General features: G+C 43.5%; 1 protein-coding gene across 19 annotated transcripts in view; it reads left to right on the forward strand.

The window, feature by feature from the left end:
• The window catches only part of epb41l2 (erythrocyte membrane protein band 4.1 like 2), a 206,598-nt gene that overhangs the window by 91,723 nt on the left and 94,336 nt on the right, over nucleotides 1-20,539 (forward strand). For all 19 annotated transcript variants that reach the window (XM_078542095.1, XM_078542107.1, XM_078542109.1 and 16 more), the window contains one exon: nucleotides 54-296. In XM_078542095.1, the coding sequence (XP_078398221.1) occupies nucleotides 54-296 (243 nt within the window). The remainder of the gene's footprint in view (nucleotides 1-53; nucleotides 297-20,539) is intronic.

Below are 20,539 nucleotides of genomic sequence, written 5' to 3' on the forward strand. Positions count from 1 at the left end.
AATCATATTTTGCACATCATTGAAATAAATTAAACTTAAATCCACTTTTGCAGCCAATTAAAGAAGAGGAAAAGATTGTAGAATCTTTGGAAAAGAATGCAGATGTGAATAAGGCAGATGTGACTAATGCAGAGTTGGTAACCGAAGAGATAAACGAGGGAAGTAACAAAGGTGAAGAGCTTCGGAAAGATGAAGATGCAAGCAAAAAATCCCCTCTGAAAATTCCCAAAAAGATTAAGATTGTGCAATGCAAGGTACTTATGTTGGATGATTCAGAGTCCACCTATGAAATTGAGGTAAGGAGAATTTTCTTTAATGTTAACATGACATTAAACCAAGTAGTTATGTGATTATTACTGACAGCATGTGTACTTACCCAAGTCCTATGACATTCAAATTATCAGAGTGTGGAGTACCTACTCCAAATCACAAGTTATTTAATATGTTCACTACCAAGTTATCCTAGAATATGAACAATAACCTATTTAAATGTTTTGATCAGAACTCATGACAATATTTTCCTCATGCAGTAGAAGTGGACATGGCACAAATAGACTTCTATCACGTTAGGGTAGTTAAACTTCCAGTGATTTTACTCCAAGGCTCCTTGGAACATATCTTTGTACCAGATCACCATTATGATACAGTTGTTCTTGGGTTACTGAGACAGTTGGTTTTTCCTAATATACACTAGTAAATTATAGATAATTTTGCAAAGTGTACAGAGGATCTGCAGCCGGTGATTAATTTTTTTGGGCACTAATTAGAGTGTCTCATGTTGTAAGGAAAGGGAAACTGTTTTACCCAGAATCTGTGATTAAAATAGAGATTACAAAGATAATTAGAAAGTTCCAGACTCATCGCATTAAGGCCAAAATCAATCGGCACTATGGAAATGATGATCTAGCAATATCAGGGAAGATGTTCTTTATACTGCACCATTTGCATCCTTTTTAAAATTTTAACCCCTAAAGTATTGTGAAGAGATTACTTGTTCAGGCATTATCAGATTGTGGGAACCACTAATGATCATGTGCAGTGGTTGTTCTGCTCCTGGTAATGATGTTTAAAAGCGTTGAGTTGCATCTGTCTTAAATTCCTGTGAATCCATGAACCTTTGCTTACCTGAAAATCAACCTTTTGAAGTTTTATTAATTCGGTCAATTGGCAGTTTTTTTGAACTTGCTCTTGCCTCTAAAATGAAGGACGAAAGCAAGGAGATGGGTGGAAAAAGACACAAATTTTTACAATATGAGAAAGATTAGCATCGTATACATCGGTTACTAAACCAGAAAGCCGGGCCAAATATAGATCTATATTGCTGTTTAATAGAAAAGCAATAAATAAAATCTGAAGCAGTGAAACTGCACACTGGAGGTGAGTAGATTGTTCCTGTGAATTTGGCCCCAATGTTGCGACTAAAGAGAACAGTGAGGCTATCACGTCCATTGTTATTAAGGAATAACTCAGACAGCAGCTTCCTGCAACAGCCCATGCACAGTTGAATGTGGAAATCAGGAGTTGTCTACTCTTCTAAAGGTTTGCTGAAAGCTTGGCATTGAAATACAAGGGAAGGCTTGAAGATGCTCAACTTGCTTGCTGGATACCCTCTAAACATCTCAGAAAAAGTTGGGGCTTGACATGGTGCTTGTAAATTTGAAACACTGTCATAAGTCTTAATTACCGCTAAACTGGGGCACTGAAATTTAACTTTTACGGGTGTGTTGCTAAGAAAAGAATTTTTCTGTCATAATTTTTAATTCTACCTTTCTTTCCCTCGGTTAATTTTGCTGATGATTCATTATGAATTAACTATTCTAATTTACACTTTCTTGTAAAGTTTGTGCATGCCTCAGTAAGGATTTTAAAATCTGGTTAAGAAGATGCACAGGAGCTTGACAGGTTCACATAGCTCCCAGATCTCCTGTAGAGGATTCAAGCTGAAATGGATTTCTCGTCAGGCCCACAGAATCTGTAGCCAAATGTATTGAACGGCCGGCACTGTTCGCTGCTAACTACAAAATCCAGGACAATTTTGGCAATTAAGGAGTTAGACAAATTGGCTGTTGAGATGGAAGCATTGTGGATTAAACTAAGTGACGTCAAGTGGGAACTTGAGAGACATTATATCAAATACGTAAAGATTGTATTTGAAGGATTAAAAAGCATTGTTACACAATGCCGAGGGAGTAGGAAGGAGGTTAGAGATTTTGAGCCCCAGGAAACAGAGACAGAGAGTTCATTGGGAATAGATGGTGAGACAATTGCAGTTGTTGCTGTTGGTGAGCCAATGATAGATGCCATCAGAGGTTAGGCACCAGGAGGGGTGGCTCACGTTGTAAGATGCTGTGTGTAGTTCGGTAGGTCTCATGATGAGGTTTTGAGTCTTGTATGGTTTAACAGTAAGTGTTTATTAACTACTGGTAACTATGTACATATATGCAGTATAAGGTCTAAACTAGGAGATGTCTCCATGCTTGCCTCAACACATGTCTCTGTTCAGTACAAGACTGCCCTCTGGACTCTGGTTATGTGCTCCTTTACATCACAGAGTGGGCAGTACTGTACCCAGTCCCACATTAACCCTTTCTATGCCAGGCCCTTATACTACACCTCCCCCAAGTCTTTATGCAACTTATTTATGATGGATTCCTGTTTACCCAACATACTTACATTATTTTGACTACCCCTTCTTCCCGTCTCGAGTCTGTGTTTACAGGTTCAGGAGGCCTGGAGGCTTTATAATTGTTCCAGATCTTTTCTTTACAACAGTTAGAGGAGTGATAGACTGTTGTACTGTGCAAACCTTATTGAATAGGGGGTAGTTTTGGATGTGGTCATTCTGGAGTTTGGTTGGTTGATCTTAGTTCTCTTTTTTTGTTCTTTGGAGTTGAACTGATCCTTCTCAAATTCCCATCAGGTGTTATTGATGGTCCTTGGTTTCTCCTGTTCCTTACTGGGAGAACAAACTTGCAATTCGCCTATAGTGCTCATTTTGTCTTTCTCCCTACGTGCAGTTTGCCATGATCCACACTGAGATGGACAATGTCTCTGCCTGTTGTGTGTGTGTGACTTATCAACGGGCTCACCTTGCAGTTTAGCTTTCTGTGCAATGATGTTCTAATTGATTTGTTTCCTTGCTGCACTGAGGTGTGCTGCGGTCAGTTGATGGCTGCTTCTCTGTTCCAGTATCGTCTGGCTAACAGTTGTACTGGCCGGAGGTTGCAGCACCTATGTCGTGGTGCCTTGAGGTACCTTACCAACAGATGTCAGAGCCGAAGGTTAAGACTCTTCTTGCTGTTGGTTCACCTTAAGGCTGTCTTCTACTCTAGGTGTTGTGGTAACCATCTGAGTGATTGGCTGGTCTAACCCAATGCGGAGCTTCTGGCACATGCAAAGAAAATGGACGAACTGGTTCAGCAAAGAGCGAAAGCAATTCAGAACTGAAATCCCAGTTGAGAGTATCTTTTCTGTTGGCACTCTTGGGAGCTTACAATTCTGTGTAATTAACGACAGAGGTTGTTTTGACATCTGTCATTTTAAGAAGATTCAGGGCAACACAGTATCTCTGCTTAGAAGAGAAAAAGACTGGTTATGGATGACAAACATGACTTCAAACATTTGTTTGCCATCGTACCTTAATGGTTCCAGAGTCATCCCTGTACCGGAAGTCGGATTCCTCCGAGTCCACGGAGTGCTATGTCTGTCGTTTGTAGCCAAAAGTGTCTCAGCCACGGTTCAATTTAAAATTTGTGAGATGCCCATTAACCAAGATGTCAGCATTCTAGAACTAAGATCCCTGATGCTTGACCTCACCTGAAAAGCATGGTTGTGTTTCCTCTTGGTGTGTTACCTCAACCTCGTGAATTATCTTGGGATCATCTGTGCATCTGGTTGTGTTAGCTTTGCATAGCTTTCCGAAATATCCTATGCGGTTGCAATTGAAACACTGTGCCGAGACTGCCGGACATCGATCATGCTTGTGGGGTCACTTGGCTCCACAGCACAGACATGGTCGCCTACCCTCCCGTGGTTGGTTAGGGTATTGCTTCCCTTGGCCTGGAGCACCCCTGCTCCTCTGCTGTTTTACTAGCCAGACAGTGGGGGTTGCTCAGTACCATGGCTTGTTTTTATCCCTTAAGTTGGACCTGTGCTGTAAACTGATTTCAGATTGCCTGGCAATCTGAATGGCCTTTTCAAAGGTTAAACCTTCCTTAGCTTGAAACATGTCTGAGAGTGCATCATCCACCACTCTGACAACAATTCTGTCCCTGATTAGCTCTGATTTCAGGACACAGCCTCCAGCCATTCTGTGCAGCTCATTAATGAAGGAGTCAACAGGCCCTCCTGGCTGCTGGACACATTTGTTAACTTGTTACTACTCAAATTAAAATGTGTCAAATGATTTTAAAACTTAATCAAAATTTACTGAGAAGTTATATTGATTCCTTGCCTAGCTGTTATATTGTCGGCTCTCGGACCTACCGAATAAAGCAGTGTGTTAACCCGTTCAGCTTCTGTCTTTTTGTCTAGACCTGAAGTAATCCTGTATCTAAAGAATCTCTTCCTCCAAAGTCCCCAATTTTATGACTGGTCTGGGCCTTGGATGAGTCCAAACTGGTCTGGTAAGGTAGATTTTTGATTCATGGTCATTTAAAATTAAAAGTGTGCATAGCTGAAAATGCTGTTAGGAAATCCAAGCTGGCACTGACTTATGCTGCTTCTGAGTGAGGTTTCTTGTGTTTGTTGGTTTTGGCGGGCTCTCACAGTAATGGTGGTCACCATTTCTGTGTATTAAATTTTCAGCAGCAACTCACTGGATTGACCTTTGAGTTTTCCTCGCACCATGTAAATATTTTCAGGTTGTGGAAAGTTGATTCCTGGCTTTTGCTGGATCTTTTAATTGCTGATTATCTGTTATTAAGTTTAATTATTTTTTTTTCGATTGGAGCGAGTTTGGCCGCCGCATGTGTTCAGGTGCCAACCCGGAACCCGGGGCTGTTCGCAGTGCTTCATAAAATGGCAATTCTGACTCCGCTGATTTGAAAAAAAATTTAAAGCTTGTTCTGGCCAAGACTGTTTTTTAGCTCACCCCTGCTAGGTCTTCTGACTCTGCACTCTTTGGGCATTGAAGCTGGGCTTCCACGGGATTCAATGGAGTCTTCTGCTGCTGTGTGGAGTTTTATTTCTGCCTTCTGCTTCCGGTCTTGCCTTGAAGCTTTTCTGTGGTAGCCGGCAGGTGCCTCCTCACCAATTAGGAGTACGATTCGAGCTCCATGATCAGGTTGACATCATGTTTTGTTGGAAGCTCCACTGGAAGGCCCTGGAAAATGTGAGAGGGGGTGGGGGTCACCGTTGCCAGCTCCTTCTCTTCTAGCAGCGAGACCAATGGCTTATGATCTGTTTCGGTGGTGACATTTCGACAATTAATGTAGTCTGAAAACTTGCGTGCCCACATGACTGCAAGAGCGCCATTTTGATCACGGTGTACCTTGTCTCTTTGTCCGACAGTCCTCTGGATGCACTGGCTGACGACATCCATTCAGTTGTTCAGTGTTCCTGAAATAAGACTGCTCTGAGACCTGTGGGCCAAGTATCCCTTGCTATGGTGGTTGGCAGCGAGTGGGCCAGGAAGTCGGTTGAGAGCAGCATGGTTTTGATGCAATCAAATTCTTGTTCTTGGTGCGTGTCCCAGCACCGTGCCTAGCCTTTCTTGAGAAGGTGCTGCAGGGGTTCTGTGACCTGTGCCAGACTGGGTAAAAAATTTTGCCAACTGATTAACCCTACCCAGGAATCTCTGGAGGTCTGGAATCGAGGATAGGGTTGGGAGCTCACAGATAGCTTTTGTTTTCTGTGAGGCTGTGGGTTATTCTGATATCTGCCACCTTGTTGTAAGATGTGTGTAGTTCGATAGGTCTCATGAGGAGGTTCTGAGTCTTGTATAGTTTTACGGCAACTGTTTATGAACTACTAGTAACTATGTCCATATTTACAGTATAAGTTTGAAGCTAGGAGATGTCTCCCTGCTTGTCTCTACATATGTCTCTGCCCAGTACAAAACTGCCCTTTAGACTTGGGCCATGTGTTGTTTTAGATCATAGTGTGGGCAGTACTGTACCCAGTCCCACATTAACCCTTTCTATGCCATACCCCTATACTACAGCTCAGGCCCAGGTATTGATCTTTCGGCATTGATCATTATTAAATGGTTAGCAATGAACGCCAAAGTATAATTGAATTTCCCGAGTCAGATGAGAGAGAATTTTTCGAGTCAGTGACTTTCATGTATTGATGGATACATTACTCTTTAACTGGCATTTGGATGGAGCTGTACTTCACCTTCTTGTTCATGCCTTAGACAGCTGTGTTCTGACTACCTGAGGAAATAATGGCACAGATGTTCTTTACATTTCATCATAATTCCTCCATTGGGAAGTAAAATTTGACACACTTGCACGAGCCTATTTTTGAGCAGGTTGATAGCAAGACTGTTGCTAGCTCCAGCAGTATATTATGTTGCTTAGGGAATTGGAAAATTGGAAAAACTGATTAGAAAACTAGCTTATGGATTGTGTCTCCATTGAGAAAATTAAAGCTCAGCTTCACTCCTGCACCAACCATCAGATCTTTTTATTAATTCATTCATGGGATGTGGGCATCGCTGGCTAGGCCAGCATTTATTGCCCATCCCTAATTGCCCTTGTTCAGAGGGCATTTTTTGTTTTGAAGAGTCAACCATATTGCTGTGGGTCTGGAGTTACATGTAGGCCAGACCAGGTAAGGGCAACAGATTTCCCTCCCTAAAGCACATTAGTGAACAATCAACAATGGTTTCATGGTCATCTTTAGATTTTTAGTTCCAGATCTTTTTTGAATTCAAATTCTATTACCTGCCATGGTGGGATTCAAACCTGGGTCCCCAGAGCATTCCCCTAGGTCTCTGGATTACTAGGCCAGCGACAATACCACTACGCCATCATCGATGCAGATTACTTTTCTTCGACACTGATATAGAGCAATGTCTGCTTTATCAAAGCATTACAAGAGTTTCATTGATGCAGTTGGACAAGTTTGGCTGAAGATGTTCAAATTTGGATATTTACTTACAGTATTTTGCAGTGGTGCTATGATATACTTTCTACTTGGTGGTTGGCAGAAGTGTAATTTGGGTAAAATATGATTATTTTTAATACAATTCAGCTTCCCTTTCAAGAATAACAACTTGCATTTAGCGCCTTTAATATAGGAAAAGATCCCAAGACATTTCATAAAAGTATAATCAGATAAAATTAGATGAGGAGCCAAAGCAGGAGATATTAAGAGGAGTGATTAAAAGTTTGGTCAATGAGGTAGGCTTTAAGTGTCTTAAAAGATAAGAGGTGCAATTGCTTAGGAATGGAATTCTAGAGTATAATAAACGATTCTGCAAATCTAGTGAAAATGGGATTGTGGTGTATGGCTGCATACTTAAGTGCAATAGTGATGTAGGGAAATGAAATTGTGGAATTTAGTGAATTTAGGATTGTTTAGCAGGATCGTATTAAGCAGCACATCCCTTCGGCTATTCACAACAGGCAAAGTACTGACTGTACCCAGCCTATGCTTGTAAAACTCAAAACATAGTGCCCAACATTAGTTGTGATTCTCTGATTGAACAACACCTCTTAAAAAATGTTATTGTGCTAAGAATTACACTGAAAATTTAAGATTGCCAGTTGGGCTCGCAGTGTGGCTCAACATATGCATGCTAAAAGCTATACACAGGGCCCTGTCCTTTGCAGACAAAAGGAACATGTCCGCACATTGCACGTTTTTCAACTAAACAGAAGCTTAGGCAACAGTCATTCTCTGGTTCATTCTCCAGAGCAATGCCTTGACCAGAGTCGACCTGCGCGGTTTGAATTAGAAGAAAACTAGGTAGCTAAATGTCTCATGCTGCATTCCCCGTGGCAATGCCTCCACCAATCAGAATCCACTTGCTAACCAATTAGTACTCTCTTCTCATGCTGTATAGATCCCCCATAATGGATAAAAATTCTTGCGAGCTATCCTGATAAGTGCATGATGAAGCACTTTGATAGCATCTCACTTTTATCAGCAATATTAAAATTAGATATATCAGTAATTGTGAAGCAATATATTTAGCAGCCATTAACCATGCAATGGAAAACAGTTAACAGTGGTGTTAAATGCATATTAGTAGCCAAATTTAGGTTGAGATACTTTTGAGAAAATCCCAGCAGACACATTTTGCTTGGAAATGTGAAGAAATGACATGATTGCTTCAGTTTTGACTAATAAGATAGTAGAGGATAGTTTCATACAAGACTTGTATTCTTTGGCAGGGCACTGTATAGCCTCTACACTTGTACAGCTCTTTGTTATATTAATGGGCTGTGATGTTGATTTCTTGGAATTAGAACATGAACTAGGATGCATAATAGGTCGGTTGAAATTAAATCTGTGCAATTAGAGGACGTAAACAAGTTTGGAGCAACATGCCAGTGTGCACCTTCAACAAAGGCAGTACATTCATTATATATTTGAACCCTAGATTAATAATGGCTTATAATTTAGTGTGAGCATTTGCTTATTGGTGTTGAATAATTATGCTGATTTGGATAATGGTCCTTTGTGTGTTGAAGTTTGTATGAAAAGATCTTTTGGAATTGATTTCAAAAAGTAGGATCAGAGAACCTTGTACAAATGGCATGTTTTCTCCTGTATGTTTAAAGGTAGCTGAGAATTTAGGATAAGCACTGCGAAATATGAAATAGGAATCTTTCAATGTGGAAGATGAGAATTGACTGTTGTTGCATTTGATCCTTAGGCAAATAAATGAATAAGAGCTGCTCCTGATGGAGTGTAGCAAGAGTGAACAAGGGTCTTATTTTGTGGGGCATGTGCACTGAATGCTGGAGCTACATTGTATCTGTCAGATCCAGTGGATGTAGAAGCTCGTAGAATGAATGAGAGGACCTATCCCTAAAGAGGCCCGTTGGATGCAATTAAATCCCCAGTACACTGACAACAACTTAAAATTATATAGCACCTCTAACGAAGTAAGACGCAAGGCTTCACAGCGATTATCAAACAAAATTTGACACCAAACCACATATTTGCCAGGTGAATAACAGCTTAGTCAAAGTGGTAGGTTTTAAGGAATGTGTTAAAGGAGGAGAGTGAGGCAGAGAGGTTTAGGGAAGAAACTCTAGAGGTCAGAGCTTTGGTGAAGGTACAGCTGCAAATTTATGGAGCGAAGAAAGTCAGGATGCACAAGTGGCCAAAATTAGAGGAGCACAGACCTCAGAGAGTTGCAGAGCTGGAGCTGATTAGCGATATTTCTGTCTATCTTTTTAGCAAGTATTTAGAAAGTTGAACTTTTGAATCTTTCTGCGTAATTTAGTGCTTTAAGTACTTTTTTCCCACTCCAAATTTACGAATGAACATTGCTTCGTTATGTAAAGATTTGCTTCCTGTTCCAATGCTCTAACCTTATTTATTCACTTTGAAATCTATCTGCTATTCCTTAGATCACCTACTTAATTTGGCTAGTATAACTTTTTCTAGATCCACATTCATTACTAAGTTCAAGTGGAGAAGCGGTCATAGCTGAATAAAACAAAATTAGACCTGTTTCAGCAGCATCTTTTACTCTGCATCTGGCTGAGAGAGTTATTTTGAATGGAGTAGTAATTAAAAATCAGCATTTATATGTGTGAAACTATGGCCGGGATTTTCTGTTTCCGCCAGAGTCGGGCGTGAGCGGACAATTTGGCGTGATTGGTTTCATGATGGCATGAAAACCAGTTTGCGATTGTCCGCTCAGCCCGCTGATGGCGTACCAGGTTTCCCGCCATTGGACGTTGGGAACTGCATTGTTATACAACTGCATATCATTATTAGGCCTGCCTGCTGGAATCCCCCGTCACCACTGGATTGTCTGCCCACGTGTTTCACAACAGCATACAAAAGGCACGCACTTGGCGGGCTGCACTTTAAGAGGAACTCGGAGGTAAGTACACGGTAATGTTATGCTGTGCTCACCGGGGTCGCCTGTTGGATTTCAAGCTTGGAGGGGTGGGTGTGGGGTGGTAGGGGCTGCAAGGACAGCTCTGCAGTTGAATATAGCGCACAAGCATTTGGGGTGGGGGGTAGGATGGGCGAGGGGCACCTTATATACAGTGACCATTGCTCTGCAACTGTGACAGTTCAAGCACAGCCATTGATATGATTGGAGTCAGGCTTCTGGCTTATCTACCCATTCAAACAATGCAGAGGCATCAAAGTGCCACCAAATACTCCAGAGCTTTTCACCTCTTGAGCACAGACTGCAAACTAATGAGTATTTTAGTGGACTACAGAACAGTTGTACGACTGGGCAAGTTGTACAATCTCCTTGCTAAAGCTGGCAATGGAGCAGTCATTGCTGGAGGCGCTCACAGCCCCTTGAAATGTTAGCATCCGGGTTTCAACCAGTCTCCCCCATGGTTCAAGCTAACAGCGCAGTCTTGCAGTGTGGGTTAGGAGAATACCTGATCTGAGAATACAGCATGCAATCAATGGGCAAAGCTGCCGCCAGTCGGTTAGGTGGAGTGGGGTGGAGGTGGATGGGGTTTCGGGCAGCCATGCAGCGCACTAGTCTCTAGCCATCCAAGTGGTGGCCAGCAGTCTCCGCGATGCATTAAGGGATCTTGGTACTTAACCAGGATAGGTCCTTAGTACACCCATGCTAAGCACGTGTGTCTCTCTTGCATCCCACAGGAGTACAACATCAGGATCATGGAGCCTGATGAACTAGCTGTATGCCTTGTGGTGTAGAGAGAATGAAGACAACGGAGAAGACAGCGACTGAGGCGCCTGGCTGCACAGAGGGAGGCACAGCACCCTCAGGAAGAAGGGGTGTCTGGGGCTCCCACACATGCCGTCGAAGAGCCACAGCAAGCCATCGCTGGTCGATGCCTAGCGGCACCCAGGGTTTTTGTGGGGGGGGCTCCTTTCATTCCTGCAGATGACCGAGAACCAGTGTCATCGAAGACTGCGCATGTCTAGGGAACTGGCCGGTCGCATCTGCCAGTTGCTGCAGGATTTGGAGCCACTGGGACATGGAAGGCATCCACTGCCAGTGGCTGTGAGAGTGACCATGGTGCTCAATTTCTACTCCAGTGGCTCCTTTCAGGTCTCCACAGGTGACCTCTGTGGGATATCACAAGCCTCCACCCACAAATACATCAATGAGGTCACTGATGTCATCTTCACGATGGCACACAACTTTGTGCATTTTGCCCGGGACCAGGAAAACCAGGACGCAAGAACCATTCGATTTGCCCAGAACTCGAGTTTCAAAAAGGTGCAGGGTGCCATTGACTGCACTTGCATAAGGCTCAGATCTCTGTTGCAACATGCGGTCAACTACATAAACCGCCAGGGATTCCATTTGGTGAATATGCAGCTGGTGTGCGACCACCACAAACACAGCCTGCAGGTGTGCGCAGTTTCCAGGGAGTGTGCAGGACTCCAACATTCTCAGTCAGTCACAGATCCCTGACATATTCCAGGGTCCACAGAGGCTGCAGGGATGGCTCCTTGGGGACAAGGGCTACCCACAGAGAACGTGGCTGATGACACCTGTGTGGCGGCCTCAGACTGCAGCAGAGCAAAGGTGTAATGAGAATCATGATGCAACTCGCAATTTTTGGAGCAAACCATCGTGATGCTGAAAATGAGGTTCCAGTGCCTGGACCGGTCTTGTGGTGCCCTGCAATACAGTCCGAAGAGGGTGTCATGCATCGTCGCCTGCTGGGTCCGTTACAACCTGGCACTGCAACGGGGAGAGGAGCTGGCTGAGGAGCTGCTGGAGGAGCTGGAAGTCTCCTTGGATGAGTAGGACACTGATGGGGATGAGGGTGAGGAGGCCTTCTGACTGGGACGAGGCCCTCTCAGTGGCCATTTGAGGCAGGCGTACGGGAGGCCCTCATAGCTACTAGATTTGTGAAGGATGATGACATGTAGTGAGGTGACCCCATAGATCCTCACATTGCATCCGTGAACATTTGACTCCAGTCTGGCTTGTGGCATTATCTGTGGTAATGTTTCTGTCATGGAGACGCAGTGAAGGTCCTAATTGATTGCAGGTGGATGATGATGACAGGCAGTGATGACATTCCATAGATTTTTGCATAGCCTCTGGGAATGCATGTCTCCTGTCTGGCCAAGGGAAGCTTGTTTGTGCTCTGTGATCAAGGTCATATCATACCATATCATCAAACTTTAAATGCACCTGATCCTTTGTCCGCCTTCACCTGAGCTCTTCAGGAGCACAGCGCCGGTGGTCACCAGATGCTGAAGAGATGGGGGCCACTCTGCATTAAAGGTGCTGAGAGCACACAGAGAATAATGGAATGCTGTGGCGCCTTCCCACTATATTCTGGCAGCAATGACAAGCACCGCTGAGGTGCAGGTATTAGTAATGTGTCCAGGGAGTGAGGAGCTGGACCATTACTTTGGTCTGAAGGCTGCACAGAGCACAGGGAAGAGGCCCTGGACTGAGACACCTACCCTTGTCTTGTGCAGAAAGGTTTCACATCTGAGTGACAAGAACACTGCTCATCAGAACAAGGAGCCATAGGCAAGGAGACATTCTTGGGAGTTTATTGACAATAGTGAACAAGTGTTTAAAACCCGTGCTTAGGCTGTGCAACTACATTTTCTTAACTTTCCTAACTCTGCCACTATGTCTTGGTGCTCCCTGGACGTCCACAGTGGAGGTGGAGGCAGCCTGTTGACTGCAATGTCCTGTCTGTGTGAACCTTGACATGCGCCCTCTGGAGGGCTGAGATCTGGAAGGCCCCGGCCTGCTTTCGGGGTCCTGCTGTGTGGCAGTGGCACCCTCCTCGACCTGTGGAGCTGGAGCTGCTGAGGTCACAGGAAGAGGGGATTCGGGTGGCCCGGACAGTCCCAGAGTCACCTGGGCGGTTGGCCCTGGTGAAAGGGGAATCATCTACTGATCCTCCTCCCCATGGGTGCCCGAGGGCCCCAGACTAACTCCTTGAGGAAAAGGGGTAGCTGGAGTGAGTTCGAGCTGCCCCACACCCCTCTCGAGTACACACTGTTGGAGGCCAACTATGGCATCAGCGATGGAGTTCAGCCCACGCAGCAGTGTAGGAGCGACGTTCTTGACCAAGGTCTCCATGGTGGCTGCCATGCTACCAGTTGACTTCAGTGCATTGGCATGCCGGTGCTATCGCTTGAGAGTGAAGGTGGATGGACTCCTCCATTGTGCCTTACAATCTGAGGAGTGCAATGGACAACCCTTCCTGATGTTCCATCACATTCCTGACTTGTGCCCTGAAGATGATGGACAGGCTTTTGGGAGACAGGAGGTCAGTTACTCGTGGCGCTATTCCTAGCCTCTGACCAGCTCTTGTAGCCACAGTATTTATATGGCTAGACCAGTTCAATTTGTGGTCAATGGTAACCCCCAGGACATTGATAGTGGGGGCTTCAGTGATAGTAATACCATTGAACATCAAGGGGCGATGGTTGGACTCTCTTGTTGCAGATGGCCATTGCCTGCCATTTGTCTGGTGCGAATGTTACTTGCCACTTGTCAGCCCAAGCCTGGATATTGTCTAGATCTTATTGGATTTGGACATGGACTGCTTCAGTATCTGAGGAGTTGCGAATGGTGCTGAACATTGTGCAATCATCAGTGAACATCCCTGCTTATGACCTTATGATAGAAGGGAGGCATTGATGAAGCCGTTGAAGATGGTTGGGCCTAGGACACTACCCTGAGGAACTCCTGCAGTGATGTCCTGGAGCTGAGATGACTAACCTCCAACAACCACAACCATCTTCCTTTGTGCTAGGTATGACTCCAACCAGCAGAGTTTTTCCCCCAATTCCCATTGACTCCATTTTGCTAGGGCTTCTTGATGTCACACTTACTCAAATGCTGCCTTGATATCAAGGGCAGTCACTCTCACCTCACCTCACCTTGGGAGTTCAGCTCATGTTTGAACCAAGGCTGTAATGAGGTCAGGAGCTGAGTGTCCCTGGCAGAACCCAAACTGGGCATCAGTGAGCAGGTTATTGCTAATCAAGTGTTACTTAATAACACTGTTGATGACCCCTTGCATCACTTTGCAGATGATGGAGAATAGACTGATAGGGCGGTAATTAGCTGGGTTGGATTTGTCCAGCTTTTTATGTACAGGACATACCTGGGCAATTTTCCATATAGTGGGTAGATGCCAGTGTTGTAGCTGTACTGGAACAGCTTGGCTAGGGACACGGCAAGGTTTGGAGCACAAGTCTTCAGTACTATTGCCGGAATATTGTCAGGGCCCGTAGCTTTTGCAGTATCCAATGCCTTCAGCTGTTTCTTGATAGCACATGGAGTGAATCGAATTGGCTAAAGACTGGCATCTGTGATGCTGGGGACCTCCGGAGGAGGCTGGGATGGATCATCCACTCGGCACTTCTGGTTGAAGTTTGTTGCGAATGCTTCAGCCTTATCTTTTGCGCTGCTGTGCTGGGCTTCTCCAGGATTGAGGATGGGGATATTTGTGGAGCTGCCACCTCCAGTGAGTTGTTTAATTTCCCACCATCGTTCACGACAGGATGTGGCAGGACTGCAGAGCTTAGATCTGACCTGATGGTTGTGGGAACGCTTAGCTCTGTCCATCACTTGCTGCTTATGCTGTTTGGCACGCAAGTAGTCCTGTGTTATAGCTTCACCAGGTTGACACCTTGTTTCTAGGTATGCCTGGTGCTGCTCCTGGCAAGCCTCCCTGCACTCTTCATTGAACCAGTGTTGATCCCCTGGCTTGATGGTAATGGTAGAATGGGGGATATGCCTGGCCATGAGGTTACAGATTGTGTTCGAGTACAATTCTGCTGCTGCTGATGGCCCACAGCATCTCATGGCTGCCCAGTCTTGAGTTGTAAATTTGTTTGAAATCTCTGCCTTTAGCACAGTGGTAGTGCCGCACAACACGATGGAGGGTATCCTCAATGTGAAGGCGGGACTTCATCTCCACAATGACCGTGCAGTTGTCACTCCTACCGATACTGTGATGGACAGATGCATCTGCAGCAGGCAAGTTGGTGAGGATAAGGTCAAGTATGTTTTTCTCTCTTGCTGGTTTCCTCACCACCTGCTGCAGACCCAGTTTAGTAGCTATATCTTTTAGGACTCGGCTAGCTCGGTCAGTAGTGGTGCTACCGAGCCACTCTTGGTGATGGACATTGAAGCCCCCCCCCCCCCATCCAGGGCACATTCTGCGCCTGTGCCACCCTCAGTGCTTCCTCCAAGTGATGCTCAACATGGAGGAGCGCTGATTCATCAGCTGAGGGAGGGCGATATGTGGTAATCAGCAGGAGGTTTCCTTGCCCATGCTTGACCTGATGCCATGAGACTTCATGTGGTCCGGATTCGATTTTGTGGATTCCCAACTTCTGACTGTACACCACTGTGCTACCTCTGCTGGGCCTGTCCTCTTGGTGGAACAGGGCATATCCAGGGATGGTGATGGTGGTGTCTGGGACATTATCTGCAAGGTATGATTCCGTGAGGATGGCTATGTCAGGCTGTTGCTAGTCTGTGAGACAGCTCTCCCAATTTTTACACTAGCCCCCAGATGTTCGTAAAGAATGCACTGAAGGAAGTTTTTTGCAAAGTCGACCATTTCAGAAAGTTAGCACTATAATGCCTTCGTTGCTGAAGATGCACTTGTTATAGAAGTTTTATGCATCCAGATACTTTCTAGTTATCAACTCTCTTGTATGTTGGACTGCTGTCCAGAATAATTGGCTTTGTGAGGGGTTTGGGGAACTAAAAGATATGCCTATTTGGCTTCTTACCTCCTTGTCAAGGAACAATGTATCCATTGAATGTTTATTTCTAAACCCCTCTCTTTATCCCTTCCTCCTCCCCATACTTTTCCTCTGCTAACTAGCAACCTAATACTTGCCTGCATAACTCTTTTGGATTTTCTATTTAGTCGGCTAATGTAGAGGTGAATGTAGCTTTTGAGGCTTTTCATTCTAAAAGGTTTGTCTTGCACTGGAGTTTCTGGAGCATCACTAGAAGGAAGTATATGATTCCGAACTACTACTGAAACAGATAAAGTATAATTTGCTACCTGGCTGCTGAGGTTGCAAAAGGCACTGCATAGATGCATGTTTTTTTCCCCTTTCCTCTTCTGGAGGAGCTAGCCTCACTGGCTATTTCTTTCACACTGGACTATGAATCTTGGGCTTCTGGGAGTTATGCACTTTTTTTTTTGGTTTCGAGAGAGAGAGATGGACCTAGTGAAAATTTCAGCAAGAAGCAAGCCTCTTTAAGAACTGTTAGCAAAAACTATTGGATGCTTCTGAGAGCTCTGATTTGTTATTTGAGCTTCTATACAATATGCGTATCTTTTTATTGAAGCACGTTTTGAACATATTCCAGACCACAATTCCTGAAGGTTTAGGTAGCCTGTGGTAATGTCTTAGTGCTCCCTTGAATCTGGGAAACTGCAAGTAACTGAAGCATGCTCTTTGGAACCTGAAGATCTGAATGTTAGGTAAAATTTTAATTTAAACAGGCTTATTGTTGTTATCATTAAATTTAATCGACCAATCAATTTGTTATTTCAATTAAGCAGGATTGACTGCAACCAACATAGTCAACATTTATAAAAATCTCGACCACAGTCAGAGTATTGTGTCCAGTTCAGGTCACCACACTTTAGGAAGGATGCGAGTGTCCTTAAGGGAGTGTATAGGAGATTTAACAGAATGATTCCAGGGCTGAGGGATTTTAGATACAAGGCTAGGTTGGAGAAGATGGGGCTGTTCTCCTTTTGAGCAAAGGAGATTAAGGAGAGATTTTATGGAGGTGTACAAGTGATGACCGGTTTCAATAAGGTAGACAAAGAAAAACTGTTCCCATTAGCTGATGGTACAAGGATGAGGGGACAGAGATTTACTGTTTGGGCAAGAGCTGCAGGGGGATGTGAAGAACGTTTTTTTATGTACTGAGTGATGATGATCTGGAACTCGCTACCGACAAGGTGATGGAAGTGAAGATGATGAATAATTTCAAAAAGAAATTGGATGAGCACTTGGGGGAGAAATAAACTTGTGGGGCTATGGGCATAGAACAGGGGAATGGAACTGATTGGATTACTCTGCAGAGAGTGAGTATGGACTCGGTGGGCTGAATCGTCTCCTGTGCCATAATGACTCTATTCTATGACTCTGAGTTTAATCAGAGCCATGATGTAATATCACACAACACATAAAACAAAAATACCTGGAAAACCTCAGCAGGTCTGACAGCATCTGCGGAGAGGAATACAGTTAACGTTTCGAGTCCGTATGACTCTTCATATCACACGCTAGTTATACAGCAAAAACATTGAATCATGACAAACGAGTATCACTTTACATCGGGCAGGACAGCTGGCATGCAGAAACAGCTCATTTCTTTTCTTTCTACTTTCTCTCGGTCCCTAGCTTCTCGAAGTCTTCCTAACTACCCAAGAGTGTTAGACTGAACCCAGTAGGGATACACGGTCGGGAGTTCCTCTTTACCATCTGCTGCAATGACTTCTTTCAAAAACTTTTCCTTTATAACCTTTTTCAGGGGTGCAACTGAGTTTCATATTGACCAGGCTTGATTGCCTTGTAAAAGTTCTTAATATTATTCAGTGGTATGTTGAGGTTGTGGTTTAAACTATGGTGTAAAGCCCATCCTTATATTATCTTCCACCTTTCATGAGGACTGCTTTCCTTATACTCTCCCTGTGCTGTTCACCATCATCAGTTTCGTAACTTTCTTGAAACATCACATCTCCACTTCAAATCTACTTTCCGGGGCTTTATTGTTCACATTTGCTTGTTATCAGTTACTTATGCTCAGTTCATAAGGTCAGCCTTATTGTTTTATCTGGTTGTTCTAATTCCTTATCAAACTATTGAAGCATAGGATGATTTACGAAAGTGCCTCCATTCACTGGTTTCGTTTCCAGTGAAATGCAACTTAGCAGCTTGCAGCATTATTCTAATCCTCCACCTATTCCAAGCTCTAATATCAATTATCTGCATCACAATTTTATGCATATCTCCAATTTCTGACAGTCTAAGAACTGTTGAAGCTGAAACCTAATGCATAGCATTTGAAAGAGTAAGGAAAAGTAGTACCATACATTCTCCTTTTTGTCCTTGATAAATACAGATAGGTTGCTACATCAACCTAGCTTGGTATGTATTTTTTGGGGTAGGTTTAAAAAAATGTAATTATTTGATATATAGTTGAAAGTATAGGTGGTATTCAAATATCTAAAGCATATCTGATCAGACAAGGAATAGACACATCAATATGGAAACATTATTTAGAAGTATTTATAAAAAACCTTTTGGAAGCTGGGGGATGCAAAGTCAGGTGGTGGAATATAAGCCTACAGAGGTCATGCTGATGTAAATTGATCAACACAATTTTGCAATGTTCAATTCCTGTTAGCCACACTTCAAAAGAAAGCTACAGAGCACAGCAACAGGGTATGCATGAGCTAAGGGAAAAGTTTAGAGAACCCCAAGTTCTGTAGTCTAGAGTAAAAAAGGAAAACTGTGATTGGGTTTGTTATATAAAGGCTACTTCTTAATCCTCCTTCATAGGTTTACTCTGGTGTCCTTGGCTTAAAATGAATTTCTTTTGGGAAAGGTGCCATTCTTGTTTGGCTTCTGCACCTGTACCCTGAGTGAATGGCTTCTATTATTTTATCTCTGCATGAAGTACATAAGGAAAAAAGCCAGTCCAGTCAATTCTAACTGATGTAATCATTTATAACTGAATAAGCAATCTTAAAGTACACCCAATGTGGATAGAATCATTTCATGTGCATCGTTGGACTAATATTTCATAGGATTTAATCGGATTAACCACACTACACCTGCCAGTTAATCAAAGACTACTGAAGGCTAAAGCCATACTTTTGTGCATGTATTACTGAAATTACTGGTTGTTGTTGGAATGAAGTACCTTTGTTTGGCAGGCTGTCATCTCCAACAGTTTTATGGATATAATAATCAACATTTTGAATGTATTTTAGCTAAACTTTTTTGACTTGATCAACAACTTGTATTTATGTGGAATATTTACCATAATGAAGCGTCCCAAGGCCTTTCACAAGAACATTACAAAGCAAAGTATGATACTGAGCCGCATGAGGAGATATTAGGTTAGATGACTAAAATCTTGGCCAAAAAGATGGGATTTAAGGAATACCATATAGGAGGAAAATGGGGTAGAAAGGGGAGAGGCGTCGGGAGGGTATTCCAGAAATTGGTGCCTAGACAGCTGATAATACAATCACTAATAATGGACCAATTAAAATCCGGGATACTCGAGACCAGAATTGGGGAATGCAGTTATCTAGGAGGGTTAAAATCAAGATGTTGCTCAATCACTAGCCAATGTAGGTCAGCAAGCTCAGGGATGATAGGGGAACAGGACTTGCTGCAAGTTACGGCACAGGCAGAACAGTTTTGGATGACCTCAAGTTTGTGGAGGGTAGAATGCAGGAGAGGAGCCACAGCCAGGAGTGCAGTATAATGTCAAGTCTAGAGATAACAAATGATGGTTTCAGCAGCAGATGAGCCGAAGTTGGGTAACATTATGAAGAAACAGGCAGCCTTGCTTATGGCACGAATATGAGGTTGGGAGCTCAACTTCAGATCAAATATGACACCAAGTTTATGAACAGTCTGGATTAATCTCAGACTGTTGCCAGGGAGAGGGATGGAGTTGGTATCCAGGGACACGCCTACAAAAGAGATGTTGACAAGACTACTCCAAATTAGGTTTGCACTGCATAGTTCTGAGTCTAAACCAGAAGCTGGGTAACTGCTTCTCTTCTAGAAGTATTATTCATTTTTAAAAGAAAAACTCTGCAAAGAGAGCCAATCAAATGAATGGGTTTGTTTCATAAACTCGTTCAAACCTGGTGTGTATTTTGGACTGTCCTCGGCAAGTAAAGGGTAGTGTCAGATTAAAAGAAGAGGCTTATAATTTTGCATAGAAAAGTATTAAGTATGATGATTGGAAGTATTTTAGAAACTGCAGAGCACCACCAAAAAGTGATTAAAAAGGGAAAAAATAGAGGGCAACCAAGAGCTGTTAATGATGGCCTACATCCTAGACTTCAAAAGAGGCTGTTGCAGAGTTAGTGGATGCACTGCGTATGATTTTCCAAAATTCCCTAGATTCTAGAACGGTCCCAACAGGTTGGAAGTTAGCAAATGTAACTCCACTACTCAAGAAAAGAGGGAGAGAGAAAATGGCGAACTTAAAGGCCAGTTGTCTGATATCAGCCATTGGGAATTGTTAGGATGTCTTACTAAGGAAGACTTAATGCATTTGGAAAATCATAATATGATCAAAATCAATATGATTTTACAGAAGGGAATTGTGTTTAACAAATTTAGTAGAGTTTTTTGAAGATGCAACTAGTAGGGTAGAAAAAGGGGAACCATTAGATAGAACAAA

The sequence above is a fragment of the Cetorhinus maximus genome, chromosome 5 (assembly GCF_964194155.1).
Source record: "Cetorhinus maximus chromosome 5, sCetMax3.hap1.1, whole genome shotgun sequence".
Lineage (NCBI taxonomy): Eukaryota > Metazoa > Chordata > Chondrichthyes > Lamniformes > Cetorhinidae > Cetorhinus > Cetorhinus maximus.